The 18,828-nt window shown below is 45.6% G+C and overlaps 1 protein-coding gene across 4 annotated transcripts in view; it reads left to right on the forward strand.

Annotated features, from left to right (window-relative positions):
* LOC124998743 (kelch-like protein 29) overlaps positions 1 to 18,828 on the forward strand; it is a 227,690-nt gene that overhangs the window by 74,185 nt on the left and 134,677 nt on the right. For all 4 annotated transcript variants that reach the window (XM_047573244.1, XM_047573245.1, XM_047573246.1 and 1 more), the window contains one exon: positions 9,952 to 10,263. In XM_047573244.1, coding sequence (XP_047429200.1) covers positions 9,991 to 10,263 — 273 coding nt within the window. In that variant the 5' untranslated portion in view covers positions 9,952 to 9,990. The remainder of the gene's footprint in view (positions 1 to 9,951; positions 10,264 to 18,828) is intronic.

Genomic DNA, 18,828 nt, shown 5'->3' on the forward strand with positions numbered 1-18,828 from the left:
CGGCATTGAACTTGGATGTGTCCAACCCTTCGGGGTTTTGTTGTCGAGACGTTTCGGGTTGACTTGGATTTTCTAGAAGAGTATATGTGTCTTGTTCAGTTGTTCATTGACAGCGGCTGCTGAAGGCAGAGTGTGTTAGTTTTAGTTAGTGTTACATTTTCTGTTTTCAGTCTGCGGATTCAAACCAGTGAGCTTTCTGGTCATAAGGATGCTTTCTTCGCCGCTGTCCCCGCTTGTCTCAGACTAAAGTTCTAACAGGGGAGACGGGAAGGGAAGTTGTCATTTTCCCTCTCATTTCCTCTAAAATGCAGTCATAAGAACATTTTAATGGAGACATTTAATAAACGTTTCTTCTCGGGAACGGGGTGTTTTCTGTTGCGGTGGTTTCGGGATTCGGTTCCGGTGTTAAATTCGCCTATTAGCGGGACAATATTGCACGGTGTTCCCATGCAAGCTCACGGCGTAAATGTTTTCATTTTAATGCGCTGCCCGGCCTCCGGATGGAAATCCTCTGCTCTCCGTTGCCGGTGCGCGGTCGGCCAGCAGGAGCGCGGCCTCCGGAGCCGGTGGGGGTTAAACATCTTGCTTGAGGGACCACGGCGCTCACATGAGGAGGATCAGACCCTGAGGCCGCCCACTCAGAGGACGACCTCTTGCAACGCGGTCATGTGAGCGAACTGGAAGTGAAAATGTAGAGGCTTTGTTGCTTCGTGGAGAGGGGGGGCGGGGTCGAGATGCAGTCCAGCCCCGGAGCGACTTAATGGTAATGATGGAAAGAACAAAATCGAAAAACGCGAGGCGTCTCCATGGCGACGGGGGTGATGTCATGATCCCCGCTGCCGGCGAACGCTCCGCGGCCCAGGATGAAACCGCCGAGCACACATCCCCGGCTAGCTTGTAAACTTCTCCGCTGTAAATCACTGTCACCGTGGCCACTCCTCTCGCTCTCCTCCACATTGTCCCCTATCTCTTGTTCGTTGGTCTTGTTTCATTCTCTTCCCTCTTCTCATTCTCTCATTGCTGCCCCCGTCCCTGTTATTGATGTCTATATCTCCTGACCTGTCCTCCTCGGCCGCGCACTCTAAGCTGGCGGTGTTGAAAGAGATGGATGCCGACTGCCCTCAGTAATCTCCACTGCAGCCATTTAGATAATTAAGTCACTATTCTTTCAGTTGCCTCGCGTCCCGCTGCCAAACCGACCCACGCGCGCGCGGGGGCCACATGCGTGCCGCAGCAGCTCCGACGACGCGGCCGCCTATAGGCCGCGAAAGCGCTCCGCCGCCGCCGCCGCTCCGTGTGTGTGTGCGCGCGCGCGCGCGTATCCACGTGTGGCATCGGCAGTCGGAGCTGTTTGTTTTGATGCCGTTGTTGGTTTTTTGTTGAGGGAACAGAGAAATTCGCAAAAAGGATTCAGCCGGGAAAGAAAAGGCGACAGCTGCCACGGGCCACAGAGGATACGCACACACACAAACACACACACACACACACACACACACACACACACGTACGCGTAAACGCCGGCACAAAGACTCTGCGTGATTGGCGTGTGGAAGTGTGCTGCTCCCACACCCCATTTAAAAAAAAAAAAAAAGAAAAAAAACACATTTAGAAAAGCTGGATGGGAAGGTGCACACACTAGCCTCGGGGTTTTTCTCCAGCGTCTCGTCTTGGCGTTGTGATAATGTGCTGTTTTGTTGAAAGTCAGTGTTTTAATTAAATAAGCAGCAGCGCGCCGTGGTGGAGGTAGCACTTCCTCCCTGTTCCTTAGGCTAATCACATGCCTGGGATACTGACAGGCAAAACACTGGCAGGGTGTTACTAAATCGGTCAGCGCAATATTTCCCGAAGCCGCGGTCATTCCTGTCTGCATGAGCGCTGACATTTTTTACACAGGGAAAAAAAAAAAAAAGAAAAAAAAAAAAAGACTGTCGGCCCATGCTGTTTTCCTCTTGCTAAAGTAAAAACAGACTCCGTGTGTTCAAGCTACAGTAAACAAGCAGCTTGGAAACCCTTGCATCATGTTGCATCCCCCACACAGACACATATGCAGTACACACAAAGCTGCCTTTTTCTCCCAGATTGGAAGGAAATTTTACTTATTAATGCTCCGCTAAAGGAATTGTGCTGATGCACACCGAGGAGGGCATTTTCAATCAGCGGTGCAGGAGCTGACATTGTTTCCTGAACGTATCGCTGGCGGTATGTTAAAGCAGGCGGCGTTTGAACTACCGTAACTCGCAGTGGTTTGCTCCATTGATAAAATTCAAAGTGTGGCTGAACACTGGGAAGTTGTGACAAAAACTTCGTTTTTACCAACAAATTTCTCCAAACAACTCTCTCTTCCTGGGTCTCTCTGGTCTAGCCTTGCTCCCCAATCTGCAGCAGTAGTGCATCATCATTACCGTAATGACAGTACGGTACAGAAAGTGCAACTTCTGAACATCACTGAATTACGGTAATTCTAATACCACAAGCTTTTTTTCGTTTTCATGTGCAGGCAGATGTTCAGCTCTTAAAGTGTTAAGAAAAACTAACCCCTGGCCTCAGCTCCTTTCTTATTTCTCCTCCCCCCGTCGGCCTAATACACCTGATCCCCTTCTTTATCCCCTTTGAGTGATATGGCCTTTGCTTGCGAGCTTTATCAAAGAGGAGATGATCAGGAAGTGTCTGTCTCTGGCAAAATGAGGCAGTGTGTGCATGTCAGCCACCAGTGTTTCATCCATCACGGTGTCAGATTAATGTACAAAGTGCCATCTCTGACTATCATCTCTGAACCTGTGTGGAAATCCTAATAGGCAGATGAGATAAGGAAATGTGAGGGACTGGATTCAGATTAGTTCTAGGTCTGCTCGGAGGGGCTGCTGATTATTTGCGTGCCGAATGCTTCCCAGTTGTGCCGTTGCAGGAGGTGTTTAAGTAAAACCGGCGTATATGCCTCTAATCTGCTGAAAACGGACTCTATTTTCGGTTTCAGCGGCGGGTAAGCCGGTGGGTTCTGTTTTGAGAAGCCTCACATTTTTATGAAGCGCCGCTGACTGTCTCTGGATTCCACTCAGACCGCTAATGAGGTGTGCGAATAGTAGCAAAGTACTAATTCCCCCGCAAACCGCTGGGATTAATTCAACCTACTAATGCTCGGAATCAATCCCAACAATAGGCCTGTTGGTTTCCATGCCAGCAGGTAGCTGCATTCATCCTTCCTTCTTATCCCTGAAGATGGCCCTTTCCCTTCCTATGTGCAACCCCCCACAGCTCACCTCCGCACATGCGCGTGCCGCGTTTCGAGCTCGTGAGACAGGCTGAAAACTTCATTTTTCCTTTCCTGTGTTTGCTTTTCCTCTGGCTTACGCTCTGTTTTTTTTTGTTTGTTTGTTTGTTTTTTACCATCTTCTTGTGCATCAATTAGGTTTCTCCTGTAACAACCCTCACAAGAGGAAGCTAAAAATACCCCAGAAGCCCTGTTTTCTTTTCTGACAGTTCAGTTTGCTTCATCAATCAGCACTTTTACTAAAAAGGGAATAAAATTCTAAACAATGCTGGGAAAAAAAAAAGAATCTCCGAGCAGAAGTATTTACATAGGGGACGTACTTGGAAAAGGAGGTTGCACCATCCGAACTGGGACAGTTCCTGTCTTCAGATTGAACTCGTGGTTAAGACACGAGATGTTGTTTTACACAAAGTGAAACAAACAGATTCTCAGGCTAATGTCCAGATCATTTAATTTATTTACAAAATGGCATTTGATATATTAACTTCTGGTGAACTCTGATCTCTCTCGGGATTGTCACTTTCAAGGTCGCGACTCCCGCAAGAGGGCTCTCTCTCCTACAAACCTTTCCCCCGATAAATAAACGCCACGCCATTCGAAACTAGTGTTTGTCTTGATCACCTGGTGCTCCGTACACAGACTCTGGTCTGAAAGGAGAATTTAAAAAGGCCCGAGACGCTGGCTGGCTTCGCTCTGGGCTATTCCTGTACCAACAGTCTCTCCCATTATTTAAATATCGGGGTGAATAGCTTTGGTGTCCTGGAGGAACTGTCAAGTACATCTACTGGTATGCAGATCTGGCTGGTGTATAGTCGGCGCGCGCGTGCGCGAGAGCAAAGTCCGTACACCTCCGACATGTCCGGTGCGTGTGTGTGTGTGTCGGCCGCGTGCGTGTCTCCCACAGGCCCGCTCATTTACAGCAATATCTTGTCCTCATAAAATTACAGTGTGCCTGCTATCCCGTGCCCTCATTTGTACCATTCGGACCCACTGATGGACGGATTGATCATTAGCGCCGACTCGTGAGTGTAGCAGGTGGCTGTTTGTGTGTGTGTGCGAGCGCGGCGAACGCTCGGCTGTTACTGGGTCAATAGAAGTAAACACTACTACAGACTGGAAATGGAGCCTTTCCTCTTGGGGAGTATCTCTAGCGGTAGGAATTGCTAAGGGTATTAAACGCAGGGTAAAATGTGCCAGCAAAGCAAACATCACACCCCCGAACAGAAGTATGACACACGCAGCCCAGCCCATTCCACCCCAATCCCATCCTTAACACCCTCCATTCTATTTCGGGCTGCGCACACACTTTGCTGCTGCTGTTATATCTCATTTGCTCGCCTGCTCACGCTCCCCGGCTTTCTCGGCGTCGCTGCCACGTTCTGTCCATCTGCTCCGCTCCCTCTTTCCTCACGTCTATCTGCGGCTCCCCGCGTATTCCCACATGGCTTTGTTAACGGAGCTCTGTCGCACGCGCCCGTCATGCTGCGCGCCGCTTCGGAGTGACAGATGCTGTTTTAAAAGGGTGTGTGTCTCACTTTTTCCACCTGCCAGACAACTTTTTTTTTTTTTTTTTGTGTACGTTGCCCTGGAAGTGAAGTTAGCGAGAGGCGGCTCCCGATCCGCGCCGCGTGGAGTCGCAGCTTGTGCGGGAAAACACGCGGGGCATCTCCACGGCGACGACGCCGGGGTCGTGATGGTGGTGGCCTTGGCCGCTGTGTCGAGCGCCCACGCACAAACAGAGCATCTTCTACATCTTCTAAACTGCACCGCTTCCCGCCCACAACATCTCACCTTTCTGCCGCGCGCGCATTTGGTGCATTGTACGCCGGGTGACATTTCGATTCTGACTCATCCGCGCCGGCCGCAAAGCCGCGACGGGAGTTCGAAATTCGCCCGGCAACAACTCGCGACGCGACTGACGGCGCGATGGAGATGCCGCTCAGTCGGCTCATTAGGCCTGATTGCTGACATGGAACATCTCTCACTTTCTTTCGCGGCACCTCTGTTGGCGCTGGAAACCGGAGCCTTTTGTGTTAGTTTTTGGGCTTCCGGGGGATTAGCAATTGTAATCATTTGTTTAGATTTCCCATTTCGCTCAAAGAAAGGGATTGTCAGTCACCAGCTGTTATTTTAAGTGGGAGTCAAAAAATAGCATTTGGCGTGGGAAACTCTGATACCTCCAGGTAAGATTATTAACACGCTGACAGGATTGCCGCAGCTCAAGAACCTTATTAATTGCTGCGGGGTGTGACTGAAATGCTGTCATTATTTCGAACGAAATTGAAAAGGCTCTTAGCTAGACTTAAGACGGGAGCCTCGCAGCAAAGGGTATCATCTCCCCCCTGAAAGACCGTTTTCTTGTCCGAGGCTGACAGTGACTTCATTGGATGTGAAAGAAAGTGGGCAAATCTTCATTGGCACCATCTCCCTAGAGCGGGGCGCAGCGCAGAGCAAAGTGTCATTGGAGATGTGATGTATTTAAGTGTTTATCTGGTCTGGCAGGGTCCACAGGTGTGTTGGGTGTTGGTTTCCACAGGCACCTCTGAGAGCGAGATTTCTTTTATCACCTTCTCATACTCTCGCCCACACAAACACACACAGCGCACGCTCTCAGCCTCAAGGTGGTGCGAGCTCATACGCCACACACACACACACACACACAGACACGGAAGCATTGCAGAAACGTAGCTGTGGAGGGAATTTAAGTCTCTGTAATTAGTAGCTTAAATCCTTCTGTTCACCGCGGACCATAAATGTAGTGGGATTTGTCTCGGTGACACTCGTTCTGCGGGGGATCAGTTGCCAGCCTCCGGTTACACAGTACATAACTGACATGCATAGTGCAAGGATGACAGGAATTCACTTAGAGTTTTGTGTACACATTGAAATATGGAGCCAAGATTCTGAAAATGCCGCATGGGCAAGTGAGTGATAGAATGCGAGGCGCGGTAATGTAAGAGCCTCCTGTACGTGGAAACAAGGGCATTTGTCTTGAGGTGCTTCTAGAGACTATTCACTGTTTACATTCATTAGCATTCAGTCGAGAGATATCATGTTATATTACACGAGACAATGAGTGTTAGTGAATGCTGTGCTCCCCACACCTTTAAGTGCTCTGCATGTCCACTGTGGGCAACTCGAATGAAAAAATAATCTCATAGTTCCATTTTTACTTCGGACATTTATTATTTATTGTTGAGTTGGAAAAGGAAAGAAGGCAGGGGAAACCCTGGCTGAGAGTTTATTTAAAGATTTAGGTTCTAACAGCGTGGCTCTTTTTTTTTAAAAAATATCATGTCTGACTGGTTCATTAGTTCATTAGTCTAACACCACGCAAGTGTTTGTGGTTAGAAAATATAACCCACAAAGTATAAAAGCTTCCTAAATGAACAGCCTCGTCTCTCTTGTTGGAGATATTAATCGTCTAATATTATTAGCTGCTGTACACGGAAAACGCTCCGGAGATAGACTGGAGAGACATGCTGGGAAGTACTGTTAAATACTATTGACCGAAGGTCTTCAAGAGGGGGGTCGCGACCCCTAGGGGGTCCGCAGAGGCACTGCTGGGGAGGTCGCAAAATCTGTGGTTGATTAGACATTTTTTATATACTTTTTAAATTTTCCCCCACAAATTTAAATTTCTTTAAATAGACATTAACATGAATCCAGCATATTTTAGTAAAGGGATAAGGGATAGCTTAATACTGAATGCAAAATTATAACAATAATGGATATTTATAATTAGCATTAGGCCAAGTTTAATATAGAACACACATAGTAGGTAGGGGTTCCTACTTAATCTCTCATCAGTTTGGGGTCCTTGGCCTGAAACATTGAAGACTCCTGCTATTGATGGTTTATATAGGCTAAACATATCCGGAGCACATTATTTCTAAGTTCATGTGTTTATGTTCAGTTCTGTTGTGTTCTATTAGTTGACATTGTTGTGGTTGTAGGGCACGTTTTATTTATTTATTTTTATTTTCCTCTTCTTTTTGCAGGGAAGTCCTCCACTGCTAACTCAAATTCACTAGTGTCCAATATGTATTTACAGCTTGCAGTACGCATAAGCGTACATAATTTGATGTCCGAGTCAGCTGAAATGTTGTAGCTCGGTCGGAATACAGCTAATACAGTGTGTAAGCGCTCTGCCAAAGGTTAAACCTCCATAACGGCGGAGCATCATTACATCCAAGGGTAGAACTTTTATAGACACGTTGTGTGAGAATTATGGCCCCTTATTTAGAGTGGTACAGTTTTTTATTTGTAGTCTTTTTCTGAATAACTTGTATTAAAAAATACACGTATGTGGTTAAGTGGGTTTTAAATATTGTCATTTCGATAAGTTTCTGTAAGACTTGTGTCAGTGTGCTTACTTGACAAGCCTTAACTCAGTGTATTATACACCTGAAGTGTTCTCATCATATTGTGTCGAGAAAGGTTTCTTGATTGTGAACCCCACACATTCATACATTAAGCCGTACATTAGTCTTGATGAGAGACAAATCCCCCAGTCCTTCATAATGTATTATAACGACTTTGCTCACCTTTTCATTTCTGCACTTGTTCATGAACTGAAAACGAGACAAACAGTCATGTAAAAAGTGTCGGCCTGGTGCACGGCTTTTTGACGTGATAGCCAAGAAAACTATTTAACCTCTATTTTAACCCGCATCACGATCTCTTGAGGTTTTGTAGCCGAAGCAGAATGGAGAATTAATAAGGGGAATAAAAAGAGGACTTGGACATGAGGCAGTCTCCAGTCTCCTGGGTAGAAGTCCTTCCATCGACTTCTCCTCTGATCGCATGCAAACTTCGCTCAGTGCCTTTTCTGCATAATCAAATGGACGGATGGATTCGCGGAAGTGCTTACAGGAGACAAAACGCTGTTTTTGTCTGTTTTTCAGTAAATCACTGTCTAGACCGGAGGGGACGCACAATGGCGTGTATCCACTTCACATCTGAAAAGGATTGACAAAAATAAATTGTGCAGCATTGTGAAAGCTCGGGCCGCTCCGTCCTCGCTTTGGAATTTTGTTGCAGTAATGTCAAAATTCGTATTTTTGTCTTCTCCGGTTTTTATGTAGAGGATTTATTTATCTATTTATTTTTAACTCAGCCGAGGTTCGGCGCTCACAAGATAAGAGACTCCACTGCCATTGTTCCACCGGCCCAGCACCTTGTTGCTCACTCTGTACGTATTTTTAGTGATAATGCGAGCTTATTCTATTGGAAAGTTTGCGGTTATTAAAAGGGGTTACCGTGGAGAGGGAGAAAGGTTATTGTGGAGAGAGTTGTCCCACAGCTTTTAGTTGCTCCGCCTGGCCCTATCGCCGAGGATCAGCTCGCCTTGTTTGAACAGATCAGACTTTGCATGAGAGAGGAATAAACCGAGGCTCGAGAGAGAGGGGAGAATAAAAGGATAGGGAAGACCACAAAAGAGCGAGACTCAAAAGAAGCATTTCGGCGGATAAATAAATGGATAGTAGTTAAAATTGCAGTAGGGTCAGTGCTCCCACCACAGGCTGCATGGTGTTATCGCTTCCATCAGACCTCCTTCGATTCTCATGCACCGTCGCGGATGCGCGCTCTCATTATATCATCGCGCTTAACATCAAATGCGTGCACAGCCATTTAGTTGTAGTGTGCACTGCCTCGGCGAACTCACACACGCCGGGAAGCACGCGGAGAAGCCGGCATTTCAAGGCGTTCCTTCCTTCGGCGAGAGAACGAAGTCAGCGTGACAGACCCCCGCGTGCACAATAAAGACTTATCATCCGCTGTCATTCTCTCCTCACAGACCGGGGGGATTTTGCATGGGGCTTGCTCAACCTAGGTTTGAGGTTATTTATTTATTTATTTCCCCCCCCCGTTATCAAGGGCTCTGGAAGCATAACGCGCCTTTGGTGAGGAGGAGTGCAAGGCGCCACAAACCCCTCAGTGATAGATTTCACTACTCAGATCCTTCGCCGCTTTGATTTATGATATAATATAAGAGTGATACGCTGCGCGTCCCGCACAATAGCGCCGTGCTCCATTCTGATGTAATTCCAGTGTCGCCTCTTAGCCTATTGTAGCCCGCTGTGCTTGAAAAGGGGAGAACCCTCAAATGCACTTCAAGGGCAATCTGATTGAATTAACCAGCCATTAGATGTATGAGATGAGCTGTAATTGCGGGGGTATTTATCTATTCAGATGAATGAGTTTTGACTGCAAGGTCATGTTACTGCTGCGCTGCCCTTAGGACAACCTGAGCGAGTGTGTAACCGTTCCTGTTTCCCTCAGCCATATTGTCGTAACCTCTTATTGTCGAGCCTAGATGGTTCACGTACTACATTTTTGTCCTTGTGGTGTATGGCGGCACTGATGGTGTGCGTTTTTTTTTTAAAGACGGGCTCAGAGCCGTTCAGTTTTCTCCCTCTTGTTGCAGACCCCGTTAATGACTGGTGGAATAGGAATTAGAGGTGACAAATGAGCCGCGGTGTGTTCACGTCAGTCAGGTGCACTGGGAGCAGATGCTATGAGCACTTACACCTCTCTGTCAACGTGATGCCTCCTTAATTCGGTCGCTAACTCTTTATGTGTCTTTTTCTTTCCTAGGAAAATTTGTGCGTGTTTCTCAACTGTCTACATATACGCGGAGTAATTTAAATCCTCATTTTTCTTTCCCTCATTTCATGCAGGCCTGCCCCCGTTGTGCCCTCTGAGAGGAAGAGGAAGTGATGTCACGCCACCACCACCGCTTTGAGAGGGACTACCGGGGACCCTGGGAGCGGAGAGACATCCGTCCTTCTGGCCTCCACAATGGAGGAGCCAATCATAGCTGTGCCTCTGCCGTCGTCAATGGCAACAACCGTCCGGGGCTCCTTCCCCTCCCAGTCATCCCTTCCCTTCTGCCCACCCCGGTTACAGTTGCCGTGACAACGTCAAGCGGCGACATAGTGGTCAAGCGAGGCATCACGGCAGCGGGATCGGTGGCCCCGGCGTCTGCCAAGGTAAGCAGTCTCATCCGCGCGGACGCTGGGACACCTGCTGCCTCCTGACTCATCTCAGAAACCTCCTCCTCTCCATTCAGACCTTTTTTTTTTTTCTGTCACCGTGTCAGCTTTCTATGAGTCTATGAGGACTCCCCAACTGGACATAATATCCAACCTTTTTCATGCTTTTAAGGCTTTTTTTTTTCGCGCCCGCTCTCATTCTTACAGATCTCCCACCCCACTTTGTCCAAACCTTTTCAGCGCTGGCATGCCTGTCTTCAGGCTTCAGCTACCTCAGCTCTTCAAGCTCCGTCTCCTTCTCTTTTCGGCCACCTCCTCCGCACTCCACCATTATCCCTCACTCCAGTTTTGCCGCTCTCTCTCCTCTCCTCGCTCCCTCCGTCCAATGCTCCATTCTTGCCAAGCCATTTTCCTTCCATCTTCATTTTCTCTCCGTGCCAAATGGCAGGCTTGTCCCGACTTTGCCTCCTTGGTAATTTTCCTCTTTCATTATGTAAATGACCTCTGACAGTGGCTCAGATGGGTACCGCTGTCAGAGGCGATGCTTAGAAGTAGGACTTTTCTGGCGAAGCAAATAAGCATAAAGGGTTTTGTCATTATAGAGTTCCTGTCACAAATTGAGCAATCTACTTTATAGCTGCACTGTCGCTGACCACTACATTTAATCAAAGCTGGGTAAGAATGGTACTTTATTAAGGTCTCAAGTCACTTTGGTCTTTCGAGTGAAAGAAATGCAGCTTTGATGGATGTAATTAAGAGCGTCCACGTTGTTCTCCACTACTCATCCCGGGATTTGCCTAGCGAGCTGGTTTTGAAGCTCGGCTTCCTTTTTGGTATCTCGCTCTCGGAGGGGTCCGCGCTGTAAGTAACAGAGGTAAACAATGCTCTGGTAATTTAGGCCATAAGTGCGCATCATTAAATTCCCTGCTGAATGCACTGACCACATACACAGTAAATCTGCTCCGGCGCCGCGTCGGCCCCCTCCTTTTGTGAGGCGGAAATAATTACATACATTGGGACGAAAGTCTCGCCAACTCCCGCTGTGGCCGTTGTCATCGCTCAATGGCTGCCAGGCCAATTAGGTCCTCTGGCTCGCACGTGAGCGCGCAGCCCCTCTAAAGGAGCCCGCTATACGCGGGGACGTGCGTGCAAACATATGGACATACTTCTCGAGATGCCACTCACTTATCTTTATTCCGGGATTCATCACTCTGCTTTGTCTCGCCTCTGACAGTTCCTTTGAAGCGGAGGCAACACAAACCGGCATCCGACAAAGAGAAATGTATGGTCTGGGCTCTGCTTAAATAATGGCCCAGAAAAGATATAGAGGCCTCAAGAACTGGCCAACGCCACAGGAGCACTGTCTGCTTCCCAGCTCTCTGCCATGCTCACATGCTTTCCCCCTCTTTCTGTCATCTTCGATCAAAGCTGTTGGTGGTCAAAAAGAGTCTGATGGACGGATACAGCCCTCTCTCCACGGTCCCTGTGTCTCTGCTCCGTCCGTGGCTACGCTAAAAAGCTGACAGACTGTATTGATTTCCGCTGTTTGGAGACGCTCTCTTTGTAAACACAGTGGCCCAACTGGAGACAGAGTTCAATAGGCAGACATGCGTGCGTCTGAAAGTGATACCCCTGCTTATATTACTCCGTTATAAAATCATAAACGGAGCGAGCAGCGCCAGCACAAACTTTGCAGTTTGCCGTGAGTGAGGACTCGTCGCGACGGCGCCGCGTATGTGCTTGCGTCTGCATATGTGTATAGGACAAATGCTGAGGGTTGAAAAGCACCATCTGTCTGCGTCGTCCACCGCGATGTAAAGCTAACCGCGTGGAACAGCAGAGTTAATTCATAGCCACACTTTGCTAACCCCTTCAACACCATTAATTAGTTCTATTTCTTAATTAAATATCGTTCCGTGCCTTGGTTGTGAGCTTATAGATAATGCACACGTGAAACTTCCATGTTATTAATAACCCAGAAGAAGACCCTTCCAAATGATTCCATGGTCCATCATTTCCATAAATGAATCATTTGCTAAATAGTAATGCTCAAATTAAGTGATTTTTTTTTTCTTTTTTCTTTTTAATCACAGCAGTGGTTCAACAAGTTAATGTCTCGTTAACAGGAAAGATCTTCAGTGCATTAAGAACGTTTCATGACATTGTGATTGTTTTTCCATCATAGCACGCCGAGACATGAAGAGAGAATTTCAGGTGTTTGTCTTTTCGCTCAGCATTTTCTATTTCTATTGTTTATCGTTTAGAAGAGGGATGCACAGGTCAAGTTTGACACTGTGCTCACTTTACCTCATATAACAACTCAATTTACCCCGTCTTCTGCTCTGCAAGTAGGCAACAGAAATGAGTAGCATGCTCTTCCATGTATACCCAGAAGAAGAAAAACATTTCACTCGTTAGCTGTCTGTCAGTGCCGTCTTTTGACTTAGAAAATAAATTAGTTGGACATTTTAACCGTGCCACGTTAGCCTACTCCCGCGCAAAGACATTCAGTTGCGGCTCAAACGCTCTGTTAAAAGGCTTCAGTGAGATATGCCGACATACTGGAACGGCACACGCTATACGCTAGAAGTACGTAACATGATGCTACAGCCTTTCATCGACCACAAGTGAAATATTCAGCCTGGTTGACCAGAAAAGTGAGCTCCCGTGATCCAAAGAAACCAAAGGGGGACCATGTCATCCAAACCATAAAGATAACCGTAGCTAAAGCTGTCAGAAACGACTCGGCAGACTGACAGTAAATGGTGTCGGCGCATCTCTTTTTACAACCTTCTTTATTAAAAAACACCAACTTTCAGCATCACTTTTCACCGTGTCAGTGCTTGGACTCGTGTAGGAATAACATTCGGTTAACACCGCCACCGATATTGCCAACGTTTTCTTTCAGCCCTCTGAACGGCTAACTGACTGACTGGCAACTGGAGCATGCTAGGGGGATTTGCTTCACAAACTGGACGGGCACTGTGCAGTTTTTATTAATCCTACACAGCGTGCTCGCTCACAATACGAGCTTTAACCGGCCTTCCTGCACAGACACAACCGGTGACTTCTCTGCTCGCACAGAACAGAAACACCAAACCCCTAGCCTTTATGTTTTACAGTCCCTGTTCAGTAAGGGTTTCACAATTAAGGGAACAATGACTTTACAGATTGAAATTACATAGCTGAAACTGCACTGCTGCCTTCAGTGATTATTTAAGTAAGTTATCATTGTTTCTCTCGTCTTAATGGACTTCAGGTGTGAGAGTTCATAGGTTGTCCAACACTTGTGGCCTTGAAAAATGAAACTAGTTGACAAAAGTTTTTGCACATTTATTTATTTTTTTTTAATGTTTGCACATTAATGTTAGAGCTTGTTATTGAGGATATTCTAGGGCTTTTACATGGAGTAAAGCTGGATTTTTTTTATCTGCTAACACAGTACTCAGAAAGTATCTTTGCACAGATAGTCCACTGAAACGTGGATTTTCCGGCATGGACTAATCCCTTAATGTGAAAGTTTTAATCCTTCGTCCCCTGATATCTAATAGTAGCAGTGCCGGAATTTCTTTAGCAGTTCTTATGTAACACAAACGCCAGAGCCAGAGCTGATATTAAAAAAGCGTTCAGATATATTGATCTAAGGAGTACCACAAACTAATAATTGTCTTTTGCTTGAAGGCATATTTTGATTCACTGTATCAGCGGCATTTTGATTTAGTCTGTTTACATCACATTCATTTCTCAGTTGAAATGTTTGTTTATAGAATTTGATTTCTGATCTTTATTGCAGTCTGAAACCATGATTGCTATTTGTCTAGCCCGGAGCCGTCTCATTAGTTTAATGTTGTTGGAAATAAACCCTAAATAGGTTTGTTTTCTTGTGTGTAGTGCTCGGGCCTGTGTGTTATGTTGGTCACAAAGCTGCGGTGCTGCAGTGCAATATGGAAAGCCTTGAGATAAGGTTCCATACCACTGATTTAAAGACATTCTTTGAAGACTGCCTCTATGTGTATTTTGACTATATTCTTATAACAGGCCTGGAAAATTATCACCAATGTCTGAAATAAATGTTTATGGAATGAGTTTTGCAGCGTTTTTCCATCGGCAAGTCTCATTTAAAATCACAGGGAGAGAGATATCTCAGACCCCCGACCGACGCAATTGTGTATTTTGTTGAATAGCAGTAAAAAGGGCTAAGCTAATCTCTCGGTGGTTGAAAGTCACGCGGTTGTGTGCTGGCAGCATGGAGGGGGGTGACTAGCCTCCTTGAGGTGCTGTGGGCCTAACCTAAGGAAACGTCGGTGAAGGGAGGTGCCCACTTAAAAAACCCAGATGATGTGCGGCATACTGCCTACTGCCATTGGCTAGGCTAGTTAGCTGGTGTCTCCTTGTTGGTTGCTAGCTGGTAGCAGACTGCTAGCTTGCTAGTCTTCTAAATGTATTTTGCCTGGGATCTTGGCACAAGGGATTGTAACATCTTATCCTGAGTATTAATGCATTCTTTCTTAAGTCTTGTTTATTTGGACTGGGCAGCATTAGAGGAGATCCTGGGTGAGGACAAACAATCTGGTATGTCACCCATAGGTCTCCCCAAGGAGTGGTTTTGAAGCTCAGTGTTGTGGCCAGCGCGGCACTTTCTGATTCCACCTAGGAAGTGGAGGTGGTGTGTGAGTGCAGCTGAGGTGGTTGGATGACAACTTGGCTGACAGCTTGCATCCTTTGCTGTGACCAACCTGCGTATTGTGACTAGCATTAATCATTCCTGTAACTTAAACAAGTGAGTAGAAATTCACCTCTGTACAGTTGCTACAAATTGGGGAATTGTCTATAGATACACAAGGTGTCAATTATTTATGCTGTAAAGAATTGCGTGTACATAAAGGTCCCCCGCAAATTAACCCACAGGATTTGTGGAGAGTGGTTTTGAAGCTCAGTATGGGCTCACTGTCCAGTGGCATCTTGGCAACAACCAAGATGACTCCTAACTCCAGCTAATTCAGTTCAGTTAGCAAAGAGGTGAAATTTATGTAGAACTGAGGCAGGCGGGTGATATGGATAATAACATTTAAAGCCCTCAGTTCTATAAAACTTCCCCCTTTACATTTTCATGAATGGGGAATTTTGATTTGAAAACATGGACGTCTATAAAGATTGACTCGCATCTGGCGCCACCTTCAAGTGGTCACTTAAGGAACTGCAGTTTCTGGCACTTATGTGCTGTGTCACTTTTTGGCGCCATGTGGAATAAAAATGGTGTCCTGTTTTGGCTTCAGGTTGACGATGATTTTAATTTCATTCATTGTACATTGAATCCCTATAGCACTGCTTGCATGAAGTAGCACACAAGCCGTTTGGTAAACAATAAGAATGAATAAACTTTAATATTTACTTTTTAGAGCTATTTATTAAAATCCACCCTCGACAAGGAACATTACTTACAGCTTCAGTTACAATGTCTTGCGGCTCTTTTTGATCCTCAGCTCACAGGAATTCAACGTAATACCTGCTGCTGGCAGTCCATTAAAGCAGTTTTCCGCAGCAAGGCAAAGCAAGGCATTCAGTTTCTCAGACTGTCTCGACACAAACATCATCCCACACAGATCTCATTGCCTACCAGATATACGTTTATAATCAACGCTCAAAAAAAAAACAAACAAACAAAAAAAACTTTTTTTTTCAGGTGAACACCATGAAAAAAAAAAAAACTCACCTTCCAAGCACCAGCAGCAGCGATCAATAGAGCTTGTCTTAAAAGAAAATTACACATTGTGTCTTGTTGGTCATTGATTTCAGCCAGGTCAGATAGCTAGTGGATTGAAGCAGACCCCATGGTGTGGCGAACATGACACCGAACAGCAGGTTTTTATAACCTCACTGTGACACAATCAAAAAAAAAAAAGAAAGAAGAAAACTCACAAGAAGTCTTATGAGTGACTATTTTGTTCAACAGCATGAGACACACACATATGATATCCAACATTTGATATTCCTCAAGGCAATATCAACATTTAGAGCAGCAGTGCAATATGAAATCATAGTAGTGCTGGGCCTTTACAGCTTTGACAAGAAAAACACTCCATGTAAATGTCACTCTTGTGTCATGGTGACTTGTAATGAAATAACTGAAAAACCCCTCTGAAATTACACAATGTCTGCCGAGGCTGAGGTTAAAAGGGAGAAAAAAAAAAAAAGAAAAATCTTTTGAAAAATGGGAAAACCTTGTGACGAGCCGGCATGAAATGTATTGAAAATGAACTGATTAAACTTTAAGAAGGCGCATGCCGGGGGAAACTGGATGAGAGCAGGAGATGGGAAGATGGCGAGATGGCAGGTGAGAGTTGCTTTTGAATTGGCTTTAAAAAAAAAAAAACATACATATATAAAAAAAAAAGAGAGAGAGGAAACTGCAATTGTTCCATCAAATATTGTAGTGGAACGCTATCGCTGAGATAAGATGAAACTTTACATTTCCAGTACCGACAGACTCAACAGGGGTCTCAAAGAAAGCTCTGCTCCTTTATGAGGAAAGCCAGGAACATCGCAGCAAGGAAAGTGATTGATTCACAGCTGGAAAGAAAGTTGCCCAGCCTTCTTTTAGGCTGATAGACATAAATTGATGGTGTCTGTAATTCCCAATGTTAATAGTTCTAATTCCTGACATTTTGAGTTGAAATTAAAATTCCAAAGCTACCCTCAGAATTCCCCCTAAATACTAAACAGCAGCTTTATCTCCTCTCTGAGGTGCAGCAACGTAAACGTGGGCTTCACACTCGGCTGCCTGGCTGTGATTTATTAGTTTCTGCTGTATGTGTTGTCATCCGATCACAGACCTGCTGGGCGCCTTTTCACTCGCAGAGAAAATGTCAAAAAAAAAAAAAAAAAAAAAAAATTCTAGCTCTCAAAAGACAATCCCTCTGAAGTGCTGCAGACTGATTGATGAGAAACACTTTTATTCTAGCTTTGATTTATACGGCGTCACGTAAAACCTGAAGGCTTTTTCCTTAGGTGAGTCAAGAGTCCTCTTTATCTGACGCTCGGTGTTTGAACTGTTATGCAATTTTAAATACGTGGAGCCAGAGGTCGGTTTGCACGTACTTTTCTTCGCAAGTGGTTAAGCGGTGCGTGTGTCAGGGTGTTCTTTCACGCTAAATGTTGGCTTGTCTGACAACGAGCAGACATGAACCTGTCAGCCCTTTCTGTCTTGTCCGTCCAGCCCAAGTGCCAGTTTGGATAAAGACAACCCTCAGCGCATTAGACAACGCATTAAACACGCTGCTATTTTTTCTTTTTTCTAACAAAAAATTCCACTTCCTTTTTTGCTTCTTCTGTTTGGATTTGCCCTCATGGAAGTGTAAGGTTTCAATTCCCGGCGCAAACATATCACGACCGTTGTTTTCAAGGGAAACGTTAATATCTCACCTGCTTCCGTGTGCGCACCTGATCTAAATTATTCACGCTTAATGAGCTAATTGTCATAATTTTTCTATTCAAGTCTTTTACTTTCCATTAGCCGTGCATTAATTCTCCATAATTGTTGTTTTTTTCCCCTTAAACGCATGCAACGTGTTTGTGTTTGCGGACAAACAAATCTGCTGTCAGGCATCGGCGGCACAGTTATTAAGAAACGCAGGACCTCGAGGGAGCGCAGCGAGGATTAAACTATGGAAACTTTCAAGTGTTAACAAGATGGAGTGATTGTGTGTTTACCAGGATCAGCTGCTGCGGGGTTTGCATGTCTTGACACCATGTGGAGAGAATTAAAGCCTTCCACTTAAAATCAGACCAGGCTATGCCGCAGTGATTGCTAATCAGGGAGACACAGAGCCGGAGTGACAGACAGGGAGACAGAAAGCCAAACGGACTGGGAGACAGAAAGACAGACACCTCAGTCATGACGACTGCTACTGCTGTCAAACTGTCAGAAGAAAAGCACTGCGAAAAAAGGGGGGGTGGGGGCTGTCAAACTCCATTTTTTTTTTTTGTTATCATTATTTGAAATCGGATGGATGGAAAACGGAGTCGTGAATCTGATGACAGATTTATCAGAAATCTCAGAGCCTCATCACACAGTCAGGGCACCGTCATCTTTCACTGTCAAAAGGAAATATTGATAGCCGCGAGGATTTAAGAAAAAGGCCCATGTGAGGAGCAAAACGAGGGGCAGGTAGATGGGTACTTTATTTATCCCGAGGGAAATTTGGTGTCCACTAGCTTCATCACATATTCAGGTTTTATAAGTTTAAGTTTATATACACTCACCAGCCACTTTATTAGGTACGCCTTGCTAGTAAAAGGTTGTTGGAAACATTCCTCAGAGATTTTGGCCCATATTGACATGACAGCATCACACAGTTGCTGCAGATTTCTTGGCTGCACATCTATGATGCCGATCTCCAGTTCCACCACATCCCAAAGGTGCTGTATTGGATTGAGAACTGGTGACTGTGGAGGCCATTGGAGTACAGTGAACTCATTGTCATGTTCAAGGAACCAGTTTGAGATGGTATGAGCTTTGTGACATGGTGCATTATCCTGCTGGAAGTAGCCGTCGGAAGATGG

Source organism: Mugil cephalus, chromosome 21 (genome assembly GCF_022458985.1).
Source record: "Mugil cephalus isolate CIBA_MC_2020 chromosome 21, CIBA_Mcephalus_1.1, whole genome shotgun sequence".
In the NCBI taxonomy this organism is placed as follows: domain Eukaryota; kingdom Metazoa; phylum Chordata; class Actinopteri; order Mugiliformes; family Mugilidae; genus Mugil; species Mugil cephalus.